Source organism: Mugil cephalus, chromosome 20 (genome assembly GCF_022458985.1).
Source record: "Mugil cephalus isolate CIBA_MC_2020 chromosome 20, CIBA_Mcephalus_1.1, whole genome shotgun sequence".
In the NCBI taxonomy this organism is placed as follows: domain Eukaryota; kingdom Metazoa; phylum Chordata; class Actinopteri; order Mugiliformes; family Mugilidae; genus Mugil; species Mugil cephalus.
The window spans coordinates 10,511,544-10,530,313 of NC_061789.1; the positions used below are offsets into that span (position 1 = coordinate 10,511,544).

Genomic DNA, 18,770 nt, shown 5'->3' on the forward strand with positions numbered 1-18,770 from the left:
CTTCTCTCCAACTGGCATGTAGGGATGTTTAAAGGAACTCCATCTTGGGGCACTTCCTTTACTGCCGTCCCTATCTTATCACCTCGCCTACAGCTGACTGTGGCTTTTAATGATGTGTCTGTGAACACGGCGCCTTTTAAACTCAGGATCAGGTCATAAAAAATATACTCCAGGGGGGTTGATAACATTAAGTTTCAAAAACGTGACCTAACATGGAAATAACAAATAGAAATAACCATAAGAATTAAGTTAAAATGAGTATATTACCATTAATCAATCAAACTGATGATGTTTCTTCTTCTTTAAAAAAAAAAAAAAAAAAACTTTGTAAATTATGGTTTCTTATGAAATAGAAAAGTAATTTTGTTGTTTGACATTTATGATGTTTTAAATCATTAGAACTTAGGGACATAGAAACACTCCCTCAGATTGGTTAAGCACTTGTTCTAAATGGTAGTAGTTCATAGATTTATTACTTTAAAGCAGATGTTTTCTCTCTTAACAATGCTGACATAGTTTTAGCCTCCTGAGTCTCAAGCTTTTTGGGGGTATTTGGGACTAGTAGAGGCTTAAGACGTTTAAAAACTAAGCATCATCTTTAAACAGGAATTAGTTTAGTTAAAACGATGTCCTCATATGTGGACACTGGTATTATTTCATTATTTATATTATAATAAATTCACCAAAGTCAAAATGACAAAATATAAAATACCTGAACATGACCGAGTCCCAACGTCCTCAAATGAGTACTTGCTAATTAGCGACGTTGTAGCCTGTTGCTATTGACAAAATCTGTAGAAACGTTAATAAGAATAAATAAATAAGTTTTAACCTTTACTACCGCTAGATGGCAGACCAAATTGTCCACTAATGAAGACAGTGGGTTTAAATGAAGAAGAATAAGCGGCAATAGAATAAAACCTCATGTCCCCATATGAGGACGCTGGGTCTCAGGAGGTTAGAGTTGAGCTTGATTTTTTTTTTTTCCTTTAACTTGAATTAAATGAACTGTAAAACTAGCAAGAGATTCTAAAGTGGATACGTGTAGTGTATTAGCTGTGTTGCACCTGTGTTTAAATTTCTTCTCAACAGAGATTTGCAGATAATTGTGAGACAGAAGTCACTCGGGAAAAACAGAGTATGTCATTTGAATAAATGGCGTGGCCTTTAGTAGCTGTTAGCAAGCTAGCATATTTATGCTGCGCTCTCACTACTGAGTTGCTGAGACAACACATGGTGTCTTTGCCCATGTGACCAATCTGGTCAACTTGAAGGTATAGTTTTTATTATGTAATATTCAGTACTTGATGACATTAAACCCCAAATGTCCAGTATTTGATAAATGTGTTCTCATTTTAATTACTGTTCCAACATCAGGGTGTTGAGGCCTCTTGACTGTCTGTGCCTTTTTCTATCAGACTTCTGGAGATTTCATTTTAGTTTTTTATTGTATTGTAGGTTTATTGTTGTTAAGTACGCAACTGTGGATAATGACGTAACTGTACTCAGGTATGGAACATGTGGACACTGGACAGGAGGGGAGTTGGGTGAGAGAGGAGGCACAGTACAAATGAATTGTACCAAATCTGGAAGGGGACCAGTGTTGACCCGTGTCTACGTGCTTTCATAACACTGAGATTTTTGCACCGATTGTCCACACAAATGGTTCAGGTGTGTATCTCATTATAGAGTTTATGTGTATTTCACGGCTGTTTTCAGTCTCTTTTTTTTTTTTTTTTTTAGATGAAACAAAAAAGCTGATCTTGCAGCCCGTCAGTTTTTGTATGCAGATGTTTTTTTTTTGTAGTTTTTTTTTTAACAAGAGCAAAGAGTTCTCAATGGATTCCCAGCTTTTTTTTTTTTTTTTTTTTTTTACTTCCGACAGCATATCTGTCCAAGAATGCAAGTATCTATTGATCTTAAAGTCAATGTTTGTTTTGCTTCAGCAATAAAATCGTAAATGACAGTTTGTCTGGGTTGAATATTAATATTTACTGCATTACCTTACGTACTGTAATAAACCTGTGGTGCTTAGATGTTTGATGAAATATTAACGGGTAAAGACGCCTGAGTATCAGGTCATTGCTTTATAATTCCAGCTCGAGAAAGGGTTGATCTTTAGTAAAATGACTTGTTTCCTGCTTTGGTTGATATTAACATATGACCATTTAACTACATCAGTGCAGTTAAGCTGTACGTGTTGGTGCCAGTGAAGCCCAGCAGAGGGCAGTGTCGCTTCACCCACAAATTTATTCTGCTGTTCAAAAACTCAACTCACGTTTGACGTTTACCATGTTTCATGTGTCAGTTGGGTTTTAGATCTCAATATCTCAATAGATGAGAAGGCAAAGATAGAAAGAATTGTGTGGTTGTTTTTTTATTATTATTATTTATAAGTATATTTTAGGCCCTCTGATAGGCTGGCGACCTGTCCAGGGTGTACCCCGCCTCTCGCCCGATGCTGGGACAGGCTCCAGCAACCCCCCGCGACCCTAGTGCAGGATTAAGCGTTACGGAAGATGGAAGATGAGATGACTATATTTTAGATAAATGCAGATCCCTCTTTAAGCATCTCAATTATATTCAACATATAAACCATTGACAAACTTTTCAGATAGTCTCTTTAATAAATCTTTAACAATTTTATTGAGTTTTTTAAAAATCAGTCTAGCATTCACAACCAAAACTGTACCCACAGTTACTCTAATGAAATCCTGTGACTGATCTTGTCATGTTTTATATGCATATCTATAGTAAATACAAAATTCTTTATTAAAACTAAATTGTTGTGATGGACAGGAATAAAGGACCACTCCTGCACAGAATTGCCATCACCTTACATCACAGTGAAAACACAATGGAGTTAAATTAAATCCAACAACATGACAGAGACACTCACTGTAGGGGTCAAGCATTCAGACTGTGTTGACGAAAATGCAAATAAACAGTATAAATATATATATATAAAACACTAACGAAAAAAACAGCAATCCACATTTTCTCTGTTTTTATCACCACCAGCTTTGTCAATGTATAAAATAAATATATCGTATAAAAATAAAGGACAAATTCCTATGTAACGTACAATAAAACGGTTAATATTTAACGGCAGAAATAAGATAAATGTGGTTGAAGCAGATTAACGAAGTGCAGGAGGTGATATTTTAAATGAACCACTAGAACACTGTTCTCTTCACTGTTAAGGTTCTCCACCAAAAGCAAAAGTACCTGGTCTCTTGAAGAGTTTCTTGAAGACATTTAATTTCAAATTATTACAGTGTTGTTAGGGATTTCATTCTGTTACGCCTTTAATATACAGGAGACGAGCAATGAATTCCAACCCCTTAATTTCTGAGCTTATCATCTGATGGTAGTAAGGTAGGAAGTAAGTGAGTAAGTAGCATAATTAGATACCTTTACAGGAACCAGGTGGAATGGGAAAAAACATATCTCCTGGTGAAGACTTAAAATAAGAGTAAGTTATGTCTTAAAACAAGCGGGAAATGTTTGGACTGCAAAAAGTTAGAGTTGTTCTATATGTAAACAACCCAAAAAAAAGACCACTTTTAAATTCTGGACTCTGCAACCAGTCACAAATTTTCCCTACCCTTCCTCCGACTGACACAAGGACACTGAGGCACCGGGCGCAGACCTCAACTTAAATCTGAACGCGGGGTAGAGAGGCTCAGCGAATGTGCTGTGGAAGGTGTGGAGGTGGATCAAGGTGTCACAGGAGACTCTGTAGAAGGACAAAGTGCCACCGGGCCAGTCCAGATAAACCGCCACTCTGCCCGAGTCAAAGGAGGAGGGCGCACCCCGAATGTCGATTGTTCTCTTATTGTGACAGGCTGAGTAACCAGAACTAGAGCAGAACAGACCCCACGACTGCTCGTTCTCCCCGAGACAACTTTCATCATCCTGGCCTTTTCTTTTGATTCCTCCGTACGTCACCCCTATGTTGACCCATCCCTTCCACTCCACCTCCCAGTAACAGGGTGCAGACAGAGCTTCTGAGCACAGAACCTGCTTCAAGTGGAGGAACCTCTCTGGGTGGTCGGGGTACGGCTGCTCCTTGTTCACCTCTGTCACCTTCCTGTTGTCCTCAGACAGACACAGCATTCTGTTTGCTGTGTTTGGGTCCAGTGTTAGTTGACAGGTGTCTAAAGGGGATAACAAGACGCAACAATGTTCTGGTTAGTTCACTGCCTATTTGTGGCTTGAGTAGCAAAAGGCTAATGCTGACAAAGGAGTAGTTTTTGTTGTGGCTGCATATCTTGATGAATGTCTTGTCTTGTAATTCGCCTCTTTATATACGGTGTATAACTGGTTGTTTATGACTTACACATGAAGGGTTTCAAGCGATGTCTTCCACCGTGGTCAATGCTGTGGGAGAAGAGACACGCACGCAACTTAGTGGGTAAGAGATGCAAACATACAACACCCCCTAAACTTTGCCTGGGATGTAACCGTACGCTAATATAATAATAACCCACCACAAAGTGTCCAGTCGCCACTGTGGATCCTCCAGACCAGCAGACAGTAGACTCACTCCCAAGTCTCCTGGGTGGTTGTAACTCAGGTCCAGCTCTCTCAGATGGGAGGGGTTGGAGCTCAGAGACGAGGCCAAGGCAGCGCATCCTTTTTCTGTGATCAGGCAGCCCGACAGCCTACACATAGGTGAAGTAGCGAATAACATTGACCATGTTGTGACAATTCTGTGTTCTACTGGGAAGGTTTTACCTAGTATACATGTGGATGTTACTTAGACATGCGCCTCCCATTTAGACCAGACTTGGCATCCCCATTGTAGTGGTGAAACCGAGGGTAATAAAGTCATATTTTGTTTCTTTGGAAAAGTCCATGTGGTACGCCCACCACTTCGGGAACCACTTCCTTAAGGACTGGGTTATTTCCCTCAGAAATTTCATTATTGTGAGGTCATCATTCTGATCTTTTCCTACCGTTACAACCCAAGACGCCATGAAAAGCAACTAAAAACCATCGTAGTCCAAGTTTAACTTGGACAACGTGAAATCAGGTCGACGCAAACGCGTGTGTAAAGACGTACTGAACGGTCTCATGACCACCGACCTTAAAGTTTCCACTCTACAGAATGGACTCGCCAGGCCAGCAGAGAGCAGCTCAACCCCCGAATCCTGCAGGTCATTGTTACTCAGGTCCAGCTCCTGCAGACACGAAGACTGAGAGCTGACAATCGAGGCCAGAGCGTCGCAGCTTTTCTCTGACAAGCTACAGCCGGCCAACCTGACAAGAGATACACAAATCAGACACAGGGATTACACAGTGAACGATCATCGTTAGAAAATACGTAAAGGCTACGAGATGGAAAATTGGTCCCATCCGTGAAAGTAGCTGCATCACGACATATCTTTGTGTCACATAATGAACTGGTTAATTAGAGTAGTGCTTTGCTACAAACTTTGGATAAAAAGTTCAAATCAGTTCACTCACCGTAAAGTCTCTAGTCTACATTGTGGACACATGAGTCCAGCGAACAGCAGCTTCACTCCAGAATCCTGCAGGTCGTTGTTACTCAGGTCCAGCTCTCTCAAACGTGACGACTTGGACATAAGAAGACAGCCCAGAGCTTTGCAGATCTGCCCTGACAGCTGACAATCACTCAGGCTGAGTAGCATTAGAAAAAAATGTGAATAAATAAATAAATCGTTGTATTACATCAGAAGAATATTACACTTTATATAGTAAAGTCGTGCACATACTTGCATATTCTTGAAGCTTTGACCACCGGCCACAGCTTCGAGAGACCTTCCTCTGAAGCGGAGTACATCTTCAAGACAAATACATCCAGGTCTGTTTCTGATGACAGAAGTATGAAGACCAGAGCTGACCACTGTGCTGGGGACGGTTTGTTTGTGGAGAGACTTCCTGCGTTCAGATACTGCTGGATCTCCTCCACCAGGGAATGATCATTCAGCTCATTCAGACAGTGGAACAGATTGATGCATCTTTCCGGGGAAGGATTCTTCCTGATCTTCTTCTTGATGTATCTGACTGTTTCCTGATAGCTCTGAACGTTGCTCCCCGAGTGCTTCAGCAGACCCTGTAAAGGCGTCTTGTTGGACTCCAGAGAAAAACCCAAGAGGAACCGAAGAAACAAGTCCAAGTGGCCGTTTGAACTCTTCGTGCTCTTGTCTACAGCACTTTGGAAGAGAAGATTTATCTTTGATCGGTCCCTTAACAGCGGAGACCAGCAAGACTTGGTCTGTGATTCTGACATCAGATCGACGCCAGTGTTGGTGAACGTCACGAAGACGTAGAGAGCGGCCAGGAACTCCTGAAAGCTGAGATGAACGAAGCAGAACAGGTTGTCCTGGTTCAGTCCGCACTCCTGTTTGAAGATCTCCGTGAACACCCCAGAGTACAGGGTTGCAGCCCTGATATCAATTCCGCAGTCTATCAAGTCTGACACATAGAAGATAAGGTTTCCTTTCTGCAGCTGTTCGAAAGCCAGTTTTCCTAGAGACATTATCATTTTGTAGATGTCAGCGTTCCAGAGCGAACCGCCGCCACCGCGATACTTTTCGTTTCCTATTTTGGTCTGAACCACCAGGAAATGAATGTACATTTCAGTCAGAGTCTTTGGCAAATGCTTGTGCTCACGTGATCCTATTATATCCTCGAGAACGGAAGCGGTGATCCAGCAAAAGACAGGGATGTGACACATTATGTGGAGGCTTTTCGATGCCTTGATGTGGGAGATGATGCGGTTGGCCTGCTCCTCCCCTCTGACCCTCTTCCTGAAGTACTCTTCCTTTTGGCTGTTGGTGAACCCTCTCACCTCCGTCACAACGTCAACAAACTCGGGAGGAATCTGACTGGCTGCGGCAGGTCGTGTGGTTATCCACAGCCGAGCGGAGGGAACCAGTTTGCCCCTGATCAGATTCGTCAGCAGGACGTCCACAGTGGTGGCCACTGTGATGTCAGTCAGGATCTCATTTTTGTGGAAGTCCAGGGGAAGTCGACACTCGTCCAGACCATCGAAGATGAACACAACGTCGAACCTGTCAAAATTGTGCATGTGCGATTCTTTGGCGTCAGCGAAGAAGAGATGAATGAGTTGGACCAGGCTGTATTTTTTCCCGCTCAGCAAATTCAGCTCTCTGAAAGAAAATGGAAACGTGAACTGAATGTTGCGGTTGCTCTTGTTCTCAGCCCAGTCCAGTGTGAACTTGTGCGTTAAGACGGTTTTCCCGATGCCAGCCATCCCCTTTGTCAGCACTGTCCTGACTGGTTGATGTTCTCTGCCGGGTAAGGGTTCGAAGATGTGTTCGCATTTGATCGCTGTTTCGGCTTTTGATATTTTCCTACATGCTGTTTCAACCTGCCAGATCTCATGTTCTTTATTGACCTCTCCGCTCCCTCCCTGCGTAATGTAGAGCTCCGTGTAGATATCATTCAGAGTGGTGGGGTTTCCCGCTTTAGCAATTCCTTCAAACAAGCACTGGAACTTATCTTTCAGGCTACATTTGAGCTTCTCTTGGCACAAGGCAGCAATGGTTCCTACGCAGAAAAACACAAAATATAACATCATTTTATGGCACACGGATACATCGCCTGGCACGTTAAACTGAAAAAGACTTACTGCTCTGCAGAGTGTCCGCCAACTCCTCCTGCTTCATTCTCCTTAAGAAGTGCAGTGTGATCTTTACAAGTGCTTCTCGGCTGCTTTTGTTCTGTTTTTCCTCCTCCTCGTCCTCCTTCTGTCTCTTTAAGCACGGCGGGTAATCTGGTCTAAGGACTCCCTGGAACTTCTTCAGCTCAGTCTTCACAAAAGTGATGATGTTCTCCTCCAGCAGCTGGGGAAATAGACAAAACATAAAGTTCAGTGTGAATGGGGTAGGTTTGCGGTTTGCAGGTTTTTCAACACACAAAGATAGGGTTAGGGTTAGCGTTAGGGCTAGGGTTGAGGTTAGGGTTAGCGTTGGGGTCAGAGTTAGGGTTAGCATTGGTTTTAGGGTTAGGGTTATGGTTGGGAATAGTTGTGTCACTTGTTCAGGTTTCCGAATGGTAAATTAGAATTGTCAAAGTTGTTGTGCATGGTGTCATGTAGGCATTTGATAGTTGTTTTTGCTTTGGAAATAACAGTTGGCTGCCATCGTAACATAGAACATAGTGTGAGTGTTAAATTTGGTCAACGCTATTAGTGAGCTCGTAGACATAACTTGTGTAGTAGATGAATCAAGTGTACAGGGAAAGCTCTTCGCCAATTTTGGCATTGTGGCCAAGCTGGTGAAGTGTAAGTTTTGAAACTCTACTCTTATCTTTATTTTTTTCCTTTTTGTGCAAATTCTTCCACAGCTTTGGAAACGCAAAAATGCTGCCTTCCAAACACTTCATTGTTCTTAGCTAATAATTTTTGCTTAATTATAGTTGCTAAGCTATGGTAAGACAGTTCAGCAAATGGACAATTCTTATTGATCGTTCCCACAAGATTGCTTAGTTGCAATCGTCAGACAAGCAGCACAGTGGTAACATTGGCTGGTTGCAAGGTGCAGTACATACCATGAATACGGAGGCCAGGTCTGCTTCGCTCTGATCATGGTCCGAGTGACTAGAGGCGGCTTCAGAGGCATCGGCCTCCTGACAGACTCTGTAAAAGCACGAAAGAGAAATCAATACGCAAATCATCTACCCAACAACAACAAATGCACTAAATGCATGATGAGCTTAACAAAACCCTGAGAGATGTTACACCGAAGAAAAATGGCGTCAGAGGATAAGAATCCAATTATTTAACGTGGCTACGTCATGGCTATGTCACATGTTTTGTTCTATCAAACTGTGACCAAAAAAAAAAAAAAAAAAAAAAAAAAACTAACTAACTTTCATTTCCACAAATGGCTGAATGAGACACATTTACCTCTCAGTAGAGTGAGTTCTGTGATTGAAGTTCGGGGGTTGATCAATGGATTGTTTGCAGTTGAAAATACTGTTGGATTCTTCGGAGTCCGACATCTCTTCTTGGGCTCTGATACAAACAGGAGCAGAGATACACAAACGTTGAGTGATACACCAACAGTGGTTTCTTGTTTTTGCGTATTTACTGCGTTGTCACCTCTGACGTCCGTCATTAAACATTAGGGTAACATCCATGGACTCGTTGTCCTTCCAATTGTAGGGTTCAGGAGAGTCTGCTCTCAGGTCCAGATCCATAGTTAGTGTACACTTATGAACACTTAATCATTCCTGTAAATTAAATCCAAAACACAGTATAGTTAACATAGTTATATGTTGCATTACGTGAGATTTGGCGAAACATTCTTACCGGCAGCACTTTTAAAGGGTATAAAAAAAGAATGCTGGGTGAACTATGTCCTTTTTCATGCGGCTTTGTTTGTTCCTCTTTATTTTGCGAAGGTTTAACTTAAATGTTGCAACACAGTTCCCCTTTTTTCTTCAAGTGTGATGTGTGAAATTGCGCAAGTGGCATGCTTAAAATTTCCCCGATGAGATCAGGAGTCTGTGACAGCCACAGCAAAACCTTTCCACTTTTGCTTTTATTTTATTGTGAATTTTATTTTAAATCAGTAAAACTGTCATTGATGAAATAATATATAAAATCTGATCTTTTTTTTCATATTGGATTTCAAGCCTTAATTCAGTACTTTTGAGGAATCCCTTTTGGCAGAAGCTTATTGGATTTGCACAGTTATCTGAGTCATTTATCGCATTCTTTATCTGTATTTTATCTACTGCGTGTTTTGTATCGTAATTTATCATCTGCAATTTCCTCTCGTATAAATTATTACTATAAGTCTGGGCTCGGCTCCCAGTGTAAGGCTTCTGTAACCGGATCTCTTCAAAAGAGTCTGGGTCCTGCTGGGCGCTTTGTATTTGGCAAAGATGTACAATCTACGCGTATCTCATTTGATCCACTTTTGTTCAGTCTGCTGCTACCTCAGATTTTTGTTCTTTGCAGGTTCTGGCCAAATAGAAACATACCGTCTATAATGAAAATAACATAGGGTCTGAAATTGAGTTTTGGGTTCCCCCTGAGGCCAAAGACAATTTGCCGCCCCCAAGTAAAGAAGCACAACGATTAGATCACCGTGAGACTTTGACAAACTTCTTGAAATCTTTGTCAGGGTACTGCTATCCCCTGTGTGTCCACTAGGTGGTGCTAGCTAACTAACGGTGAACCTTAACAATGGAGCAGCAGATGAGCGATGCACAGAAGAGACAGAGATAGATAGATAGATAGATAGATAGATAGATAGATAGATAGATAGATAGATAGATAGATAGATAGATAGATAGATAGATAGATAGATAGATAGATAGATAGATAGATAGGAGAGACATATGGACAGATTTCATGTTGACGGACAAATAAAAAACTTGAGCATAACAAGTGATACATATTTATCCTTCACAGTACCACACAAGCACCCACCTACAGATTTAACAAGCAACTGTAACACAAAAGATGTTCAATAAAGTAAAACTAAATAATAAAAGGAGGTAGAGTTTTTTATGACTCACGTTTCAGTGTGTCTCCAGCTTCTCTCCGTGTTTCTGAAAGGTTCTCACATCAACTCAACTCTAACTTCCCTAAAAATCAATAAGAGAAGTGACGTGCTGCCAGTTCATTGTGTCAGAAAAAAAAGGTGAAAAGAAACTAAAACTTTATGACATTAACAGACCAAAGTCCAAAGTGTCAAAATTCTCAATTACAAGTACTTTAATACTTAGAATAAAGTCATATTCACCAGAAAGGAAGGTTCTCCTAAACTATTTTGTAATCACTAATGATGAGGGGTTCAGGTCCTCTACTCATCCGTTAGTCTAGACTCACCTCTGCCTAATTGATCTTACAAAGATTCACATTGAATTTCAACACTAAATCAAAAGTGAGCATTTTTCAAGAGAAGGAAGCTGCGGTTGGACCTTGTTACAGGAAATGTTAAGACTAGAGGTGAAACCGTGTACACGATAAACGTGAGAGAGGGGGCGAAAAGGCAAAAAGAGACTTGTCAAACAAACCTGAGGGCACCTTCAGTCACAGGCTCTGGGGCATATAAACATGAAGGAGAAATACCACAAGCACTTCCTTCCTGCTGTTGAAAAACTGCATGCAAATTCATGTGCGGTACTTTCACAGAGGTGCAATATCTTGTTAAAGGAAATGCACAAAACATCTTCGAATGGCGCGACACCTCAGATAAAATAAAGGCTTTAATGGGGCCTCAGTATGATTTCATTTTCATCAAGCCTGTGCTTTGTTTTCATTTCATTTTATTTTAATCGTATTGTGACTATACAACACAAACTTGGTAATACTGTCTTCAAACAGCCAACAACTGTGTCAGTGAATAATAATTATTATTAATATTGCATTGTAAGTTCTACTGGATCTTTTTCACACAGATTATAAAACATCATTAATATATCACGGTGTTTAAGGTGATAGTTGAGGGGCCTCAGATATTCTCATGTTATTCAATCTTTAGCTCAAACTGTGTTATTTCTACTTTAGTTTATTATTTAATGACCATGTGCATATTCACATAGATATTAGAGAGAATATTGGACACATTGGAGTATTTCAGCCAAATAGATTTTAGAAGGATTATTAATATTAGAATAATTAGCAGAATTACTTTCTGATGCGTCCACTGCAGCGCACTGTCTGTGTGTACCTCCATAAACAGTCTACGCAAGCCACACAAAAAAGACCACAAAAAGCCAAGAGGGTCCGTTTTCTCATCTTTTAATAACACATTCATATCTATGCTCTGTTTTGTTTACAAGGAGTTTAAAACAAGTGTTGATGAGGACTAAAGGAATCAGGCAGGCAGAGGGTGAAAGTCCATATACTGTAAAGACCAAAGGCGCCATCTGGTGGAAGGAGGAAGACCCCGACCCTTAAAATGAGCAGAGTCTTTTTGTTTTTTTTAGAGCTGCACAATGACAGCACAGAGGAAATCTGATTTAAACCTTGGAGGTCGAGCTCGGGTGTGACTGGCTTAAGACTCCTGGGGGGCGGGGGCTCCCTCTTTCCACCTGCAGCTACACAGTCAGCTAAAACAACAGGTCCTTTTGCTTTATCAAACGACTCATTAGAAGTGAAGATAGATCATCGATTGGTGTAGAAGGTCCTCGCAAGGCGCTCTAACTCATGTAGGCTTTATTTTTTATTTTATTTTTTTTTTCACAGAGAGAGAAAGAAACTGCTAAATGCACCCAAACACAAGAGATACAATCTGCTGTCATTAAAAAAGGAGAGAGAAAAAATTAGAAGTCAACCAACACAAAAACATGGAGAGAAAAAAAAATGTTGAAGTTTAAAAAAAAAAAAAAAAGTGTAAGTTTAATGAAATGGAAAAAACAAATGCAAATTGGATAAAGAAATCTCATTTATGTTGGCTTTTTAAAGGAGGAAGCTGAAAGCAGGTGGCAAGTTTGTATCCCCCTTTCACTTTACTATTATTCCATTTCATAATCATTTCAAAAACAACTAAGAATGGAGAAAGAAAAGAAATCATCTTTGGAAGAAGTAAAAGTTTTTTTTTCTCTTAATAGTCTATCCACTACAGTATATGGAGATGCCGCTACCCAGTTATTCGTTTACCTATATTTCTTTCGAGCAACTTCTTTTTTTTATTCTTTTTTTTATTTTTTAGTTATTTTTGTGTTCAAAAAAAAAATTACCATTTACCTATTTTTTTTTTTTATTTTTTTTTTTCCTAAGAGGTAGATCAACAAAACAATTACATGGTTACAGGTGTCGTGCCCCTTGATTCAGGAGGTGAAATCACAGGGAGGGGGAAGTGGGGCAGAGGGGCGGAGCTTAAGGAGCATCGTGGGTCGTGTTTTAGCGTGTTTAGGTAAATTAGGGCCCCGGGAAACCTGGAACGATCAAACCCTCAACCTGCTGCCCTCCACGCTCCACGCCGCCCTGCACCACAGTGTGGGGGGTATTTTAGTCGTTTTTTTTTTTTCTTCTTTTAAATGTACTTATTTATTTTTACAGTCCCATCTCTTCAAAAACTGAAAAATAAATTAAAGTCAAAGAGTGGAGAAAAGAAAAATGACTGTACTGTAACATAGTCTACTGCCCGTCCTTTTTGTCTGCATGTCTGTCCGGCTGTTTTGACTGACTGCTTGCTCTTGTCTGTACTTCAAAAAAAAATAAAAAATAAAATAAAAGAAACAATCTTCTAGCTGAGTTTGCTTATGCTTTGAGGTAGCGTTCCTAGTTATGTGTCAAGAGGTTTGTTAGTTCGTTTTTTTTTTTTCTTTTTTCTCTGTAGGCCGTCCCTCGGGCCGGGTTTCGTCTCAGAAAAGGTCAAGAGTCTGAGCCCGTGTCTGCCGAGGGACAGTGAGGAGGAGGAGGAGGACAGGTACACAAAATGTGGAGGCGCCGATGCCGTTTCGCCTCCTCGCAATAGCTTGGAGTTTGTCCGTCTGTCTGCTCTTTATCCGTTTGTCGGTGCAAAGCAAAGCTATGCTCTTCTGCCACAAACCATAAGCTTGGTGAGATGGTTTCCCAAAGTTTGAATTCCCAACCATCCGAGGGACAACACCAGTGATTCTTTGTGAACGTGTCCAACCCTTTAATTTAAGCGCTGCGTATGTTTTATATATATTTTAATGCATGCTTTAGGACCAGGAGAAAAAAATAAAGCACGCTGTCGTCTTTAAACTGACATGGCAGTGACTCTGCAAAGATTTAAAGCTGCTACAGTCGACGACCGTACGTCGACAACAGCTCATTTCTGATTGTGTGTACTGTAAAAAGGTTTCGCTCGTAGCCCGATCTGCGTAGCGTTTTAGCCTCTTTCAGCTCACTGTTTTGGTTGTGCTGCCTGCAGCGTCAATGTTTTGGTTCCCTCCATTTCCGCGGCACAACGTTGGACAGTTTTCCAGTGAAACGGCTCCGGCAAAAACCCCACCGCTCACGCTCTCGAACCGAAAAAACAGAGCCAGCGGTGAACGTTTGGTGAACCGTTAGACTTAAACGTGGACAGGATGACGCCCTACTGATTAACTGAAAGGGTAAAACGTGCAAAGAACACTGGTGTTGTCCCTTAAACGATGTTGGGAGTAGCTTGATAAAAGAATAGTGTAAGTTTTTCCTTGAAATGTCAGTGTGTGCCAGAGATTTTCAGGTTTTTACACCGTGTGGCATCTCACACTGCTAAAGTGTGATGCAACTTATCAATACGTCACTTTACTTGCATAAAAAAAAGAGTGGACACGGTAATCACTTTCTGGCCCAGAAACGATCCAGATGTGGGTTCCTAATGGCAGAGAGGACACTTTAGAAAGGTTTAATGATTTTACTTCCGGAGCGGTAGGTAGGTACGTAGGTACGTAGGTAGGTGGGTGGGCAGCACGGCGCGTGTCTCGGCTTTAACCCTAAAATGTAAGTTTTCTCTACTGTCTCTACTGCACATACAAAAACAAGTCGAGAAGAGCTCAGCGCCAATGTGAGACGTCGACATATGAGTAAGCTTCACTCTGAAGAACGGGAGTTATCTTAAGACCTTCTCGGTAAGTTCAGCGTTACAGGCCGTCTGCTCAACATGGCTCCGCGCTGGATTTCCTGTGTGTTTGGCACAGTCAAATGTACTGAGCTACGTGTTAGTACTTCATTGTATTTAGTAGCCGTCTTGTTAATAGATTTGTGCATTCAAAAAGCAAAAGAACAAAACATGATCAAATTCCACTATTTTCATTTTGCAACAAAGAAGAGTCCGAACGTAAAAATTGAAGGAGAGAGAGAGAGAGAAAAAAAAAAGAGTTGGTTAAAATAAGAAAAGTCAAAAAGGTCTTGAACAGAAGTGAGCAAAACGAACACGGTGGAGACCAGCGCAAGAGAGGGCGAGGGACCCTGACATTCCCGCCCACTCCAAAAAATGAAATGATTTTTTTTTTTTTAAATAAAAGGAAACAAAAACACTCTTCTCCCAGAGCGCAGAAGGGCGAGAAGAAAGCATGTTGGTGTGGAAGGACGGGGGCGGGGGGGAAAGAAAGGAGATGGTGGGATTCAGACAACCCACCTTTAACCTCCCTCCCATCCTTCTCTCCCTCCCTTCCATCCTTCCCTCTCCCCGTCCCTTCGCGCTCCAATTTCGTTTTTGTTTTTTTTTTCTTTAGAGATTTGCACCAGGTGTTCTCAGGTCGTTTTTTTCGATAGTTTGACGTCGTTGACATATTTAATCGGTTAAGTGCAACAGTACGTCCCCAGATGTCACGTCCAAATAAAGCTTGCTGTATTGTCAAAACTAAATAAAACCTAAAATAAAATTCAAAAAAATCAAAACCAACCCCCCCCCCCACCCCACCCCAAAAAAAAAAAAAAAAAAAGGCTGCAGGCTGAATAATGAATCCTAAATAGCATGTCTCGGTGGTTGTGAATAGAGCTCTATGGTTCGGAAAGAGGTAGAAACCTCTGGGCAAATAAATGGAAGCATAGACACAGAATAGATTTCTCCCTGTTCGCTGGGTTTCGAGCTTGTGAAGGCTGTCGGTGTGTGTCGCCGAGCGCGGGTAAGACATTAAAAAGGTTGTCAGTTATCTGGCAGTGTCCTTCAGTGACTTGGCTTGGCGCAGTCGTTCCTTTCTCAGCAGCTTTTCCCATTATGATTTTAGGTTTTTTTTTTCTCCAAAAATACAAAAGTCGCCTTTTGAACATCTTATGTACAGGTGTGAATCTATCTATCATGTCACGGTCTTGCTGTTCCTTTTTAAACTCGCTTGCTTTTACTTCTTAGTTTGCCCCCAGTTTTCTTGTCTTGGATTCTCCTCATCCTCGGTCAGTTGGATCACAGACAGAAGGACCATAGCTTCTCGTCCTGCTTTTTCTTTTTTCTATTTTCTAAGTTTCACCCAAACACATCCCCCGACAAGGACAAAAAAAACAAAAAAAAACCAAAAAAAAACATTTAAAACCAGTGATCACACACGCAACCTGCATCATTCACACACACACACACACACACACGTATATGTAGCCAACAGGGAGCATCTGAGGTGTCGCGGTCAGTGCACAGGTAATAAATATTCACATTCAGAGAAGTCAGAGCTAGTTGTGGTGTGTTCACTGCTGCTCAGCTCTGAAAGCTCATTTTCACATCTAATTTGAACACTTCAAGCCCTCTCGTAATGTTTGGCGCATCGTGATGATTTCATCAAAATAAGGCAGGACAGGAAAGTCCTTCAGGGCACAGAGCGGGGCAGAAGCCGTGAGCATTAGGGGGATTAGGTACGACTAAAGCAACACCGAGAGAAGGTGGCCAGGATGTTAAAAAAAAAAAAAAAAAAAAAAAAAGCCCCCGGTGGCGTGTTCATTCACCGTGTGCACGTCAGGACCCCCCTGTTGCATTAACACCACTCCCCATTGGCCAGTTTTTTAGTTTTTTTTTTTTCAGTTTCAGCTGCTACAGTCACACTTCAGGAAGACAGAGAGCACATTTCCCCACTAAAAAGGCAAAATGGCGTCAGGCCTATCACCTCTCCAGACAACCATTCATCTCTCTCTTTGTTTTGCAAGGAAAACACGACCTCCTCGTCCTCCTGAACTCATTCAACCATCATCACAACCCCACCCCCCCTCAAAAAAAAAATAATAAAAAAAAAACAAAACAAAACAAAAAAAAAAACAGGAAAAAAAAAAACAAGAAAATACCTAAAAAAAATTACTTTTTTTCTTAAAAAAATAAAAAATATTCAGGACTATCAGCTCTTCTTTTCTTTTTTTTCTTCTTATATAAAACACCAGCAAGCAAAAAAAGTTAGGAATACTGAGGTAACTTTACCCTGAGGTAGGTTTTTTTTCTTTTTCATTTCTTCTCTAATCTGTTCTAATCTTGGCAGGAGCGTCCAGGTGTAGACCCCCGCCCCTCATTATCATACGCAGGCAGGGTCTGGAGGCTCCGCACACACAGGCCTTTGGCAGATCGGGAGAGAGAACGAGGAAGCTGCTCCCCATCTGTCTGATTTTACCGTTGCTGAACTCAAGGCAAAGAGCTTTGGAAGACTTTTTTCTTTTTCTTTTTTGGTTCCTGCGCATGGTCAAGGCTAGTCCTTCTTTCCTACGAGCATTAGAAGAAAATGACTTCAATGCGGAGATGTTCTTAAGGACCCTAAGCCTCAATGAGGAAAAAAAAGCCATCCTGTCTCAGGCTGGACAAATACAATGAGCAGAAACACTCAGACACACCTTGTCTGTCTGTCACTGTCGGACTTAAATCTCACACCTGACTCACTGCCTTCCGTACATTCACCCGAGGGGCCGGGCTAACTCACATATCATATATATATAATATATATAAAATATGCCGTTTAAGGCGCGGGCCGCTGGCCAGCTAGCATAGCTGCTGGCGGTTTTAACAAAGCTGTTTTTGTTTTTTTTACGATTTCACGCATGTAAGCTGAGCCACTGCATTAGAACTGCAGGACCAGCCGCGACCTCCGCTCTCCTTACTGTCTCTTGCTGCGCCTTCTCCCGCCTGCCTTACATAGAAGGGTGGGGGGGTTGCTCAGTGCCTTCCCAGCCCCCCAGCCTCACTGTAGGCTACATTATGCTACATATCATAGCCAAGGGACTGGGGAAACATACAGAAGACCCCTTTCCTTACGAAGAAAATAAACAGGCAAAGCCGGCTAGACGCAGCATTTCTTAACATTTACATGAAGATTATATATTTACAACCTCATATTTTCTTCTTTTTTTTGTCTCATAATCTCTCTGCTACTCAGAGAGGTGGTTAAAGAGCAGTGTTAACATCTGCGGCCCCTCTTCTAAACTTTCACTGGCTAGGAGGTTAGAGGTGGTTGAGGCTATAGCGCCAAACCAGTAGCCTATACCTCTGCGCCGCTGCAGCAGTTTCCCCTGCTCCCTCTCCCGGCTCCACCTCACTGCATTCTATCAATAATAGCTCTGAATAAAACATTTCTATACATATATCTCTATGTTTAAAAAAACCACCCTTAAAATATAGGACTGACTGCAGATGGTTGGGAAGGTCTACAGAGGGTACAAACAGGAGGACAAACAGGAGGCCCCTGCTAGTGTGTCCCTTCCTCCCTGCAGTAGATGGGTGTAAACAACAGGCAGTGATGCCCCAGCTTCACAAGGAGAAGATCTCCGGCCCCTGTCGTTTAAACCTATCCGGTGCTCGATCTGTTAAAATCACAGCAGATGAGGAGCTGGTAGCAGCCACAACAGAGCACACTAGGAGGACACCGCCCCTCCCTCTCTGCATCCCTCCTTGCCTTCGTCCCTCCATCCTCACTCAGTCTCTCTTCTGGCCTGGCATCTGGTCTCTGTTCTCTAGTTCCTGTTTATCTTAATCCTCTTTTTTTTTTTAATTCATTTCATCTTTTGATTTTATTTATCTTCTCTCTTTCCTCTCTAAGTCTTTCTCTCTGGCTATCGGGCATATCCTTCCCTCTTTTTATATCTCTCCCTGTCTATCGCTGGGTCCGTGTGTCGCTCTCCTGTTTCCGTCTGTCCGTCCGTTTATCCGTCCATGCATGTGTCTGTCTGTCCGTCAGGCGGCGGGCCCCACAGCACGTGAGCAGGATGCGGGACCCTCACTTCCTGCGTGGCTGGTTTTCCTGAGTCAGTCCCTGCGTGGGGCTGCCCATCTCTGTGAAGCACTGGGTTTGAGAGCCGGAGCCCATGCCGCCCATGCTGCTCATCCCGCCCCCTTTCTGTGGCGGTTTGACCTGGGTCAGGATGTCCCGGATCTTCCTCTGGGCCAGCTGGAGGACAACGA

At 41.9% G+C, this 18,770-nt stretch overlaps 2 protein-coding genes across 4 annotated transcripts in view; both read right to left on the reverse strand.

Annotated features, from left to right (window-relative positions):
- Nucleotides 1-289: 289 nt before the first annotated feature.
- Nucleotides 290-12,835, reverse strand: LOC124998506 (protein NLRC3-like). The gene is made up of 11 exons (XM_047572962.1): nucleotides 10,525-12,835; nucleotides 9,098-9,228; nucleotides 8,903-9,010; nucleotides 8,545-8,632; nucleotides 7,625-7,838; nucleotides 5,742-7,542; nucleotides 5,473-5,646; nucleotides 5,092-5,265; nucleotides 4,494-4,667; nucleotides 4,343-4,383; nucleotides 290-4,160 (listed from the first exon to the last, which is right to left on the reverse strand). The coding sequence occupies exons 2-11, from the start codon at nucleotides 9,193-9,195 to the stop codon at nucleotides 3,604-3,606; spliced, it is 3,429 nt and encodes a 1,142-aa protein (XP_047428918.1). The 5' UTR covers nucleotides 9,196-9,228; nucleotides 10,525-12,835; the 3' UTR covers nucleotides 290-3,603.
- A 453-nt stretch (nucleotides 12,836-13,288) lies between these two features.
- The window catches only part of igf2bp1 (insulin-like growth factor 2 mRNA binding protein 1), a 53,062-nt gene continuing 47,580 nt past the window's right edge, over nucleotides 13,289-18,770 (reverse strand). For all 3 annotated transcript variants that reach the window (XM_047572967.1, XM_047572966.1, XM_047572968.1), the window contains exon 15: nucleotides 13,289-18,756. In XM_047572967.1, the coding sequence (XP_047428923.1) occupies nucleotides 18,586-18,756 (171 nt within the window). In that variant the 3' untranslated portion in view covers nucleotides 13,289-18,585. The remainder of the gene's footprint in view (nucleotides 18,757-18,770) is intronic.

What these genes read in the sequence shown, in the direction of transcription:
- LOC124998506 (XM_047572962.1), bottom strand. Translation starts at nt 9,195, where the DNA reads ATGGATCTGGACCTGAGAGCAGACTCTCCTGAACCCTACAATTGGAAG. An exon ending in TTTAATGACGGACGTCAGAG is followed by an intron (nt 9,011 to 9,097) that starts GTGACAACGCAG and finishes TGTTTGTATCAG; the next exon opens with AGCCCAAGAAGAGATGTCGG. An exon ending in TGTAGAGTGGAAACTTTAAG is followed by an intron (nt 4,668 to 5,091) that starts GTCGGTGGTCAT and finishes ACCTATGTGTAG; the next exon opens with GCTGTCGGGCTGCCTGATCA.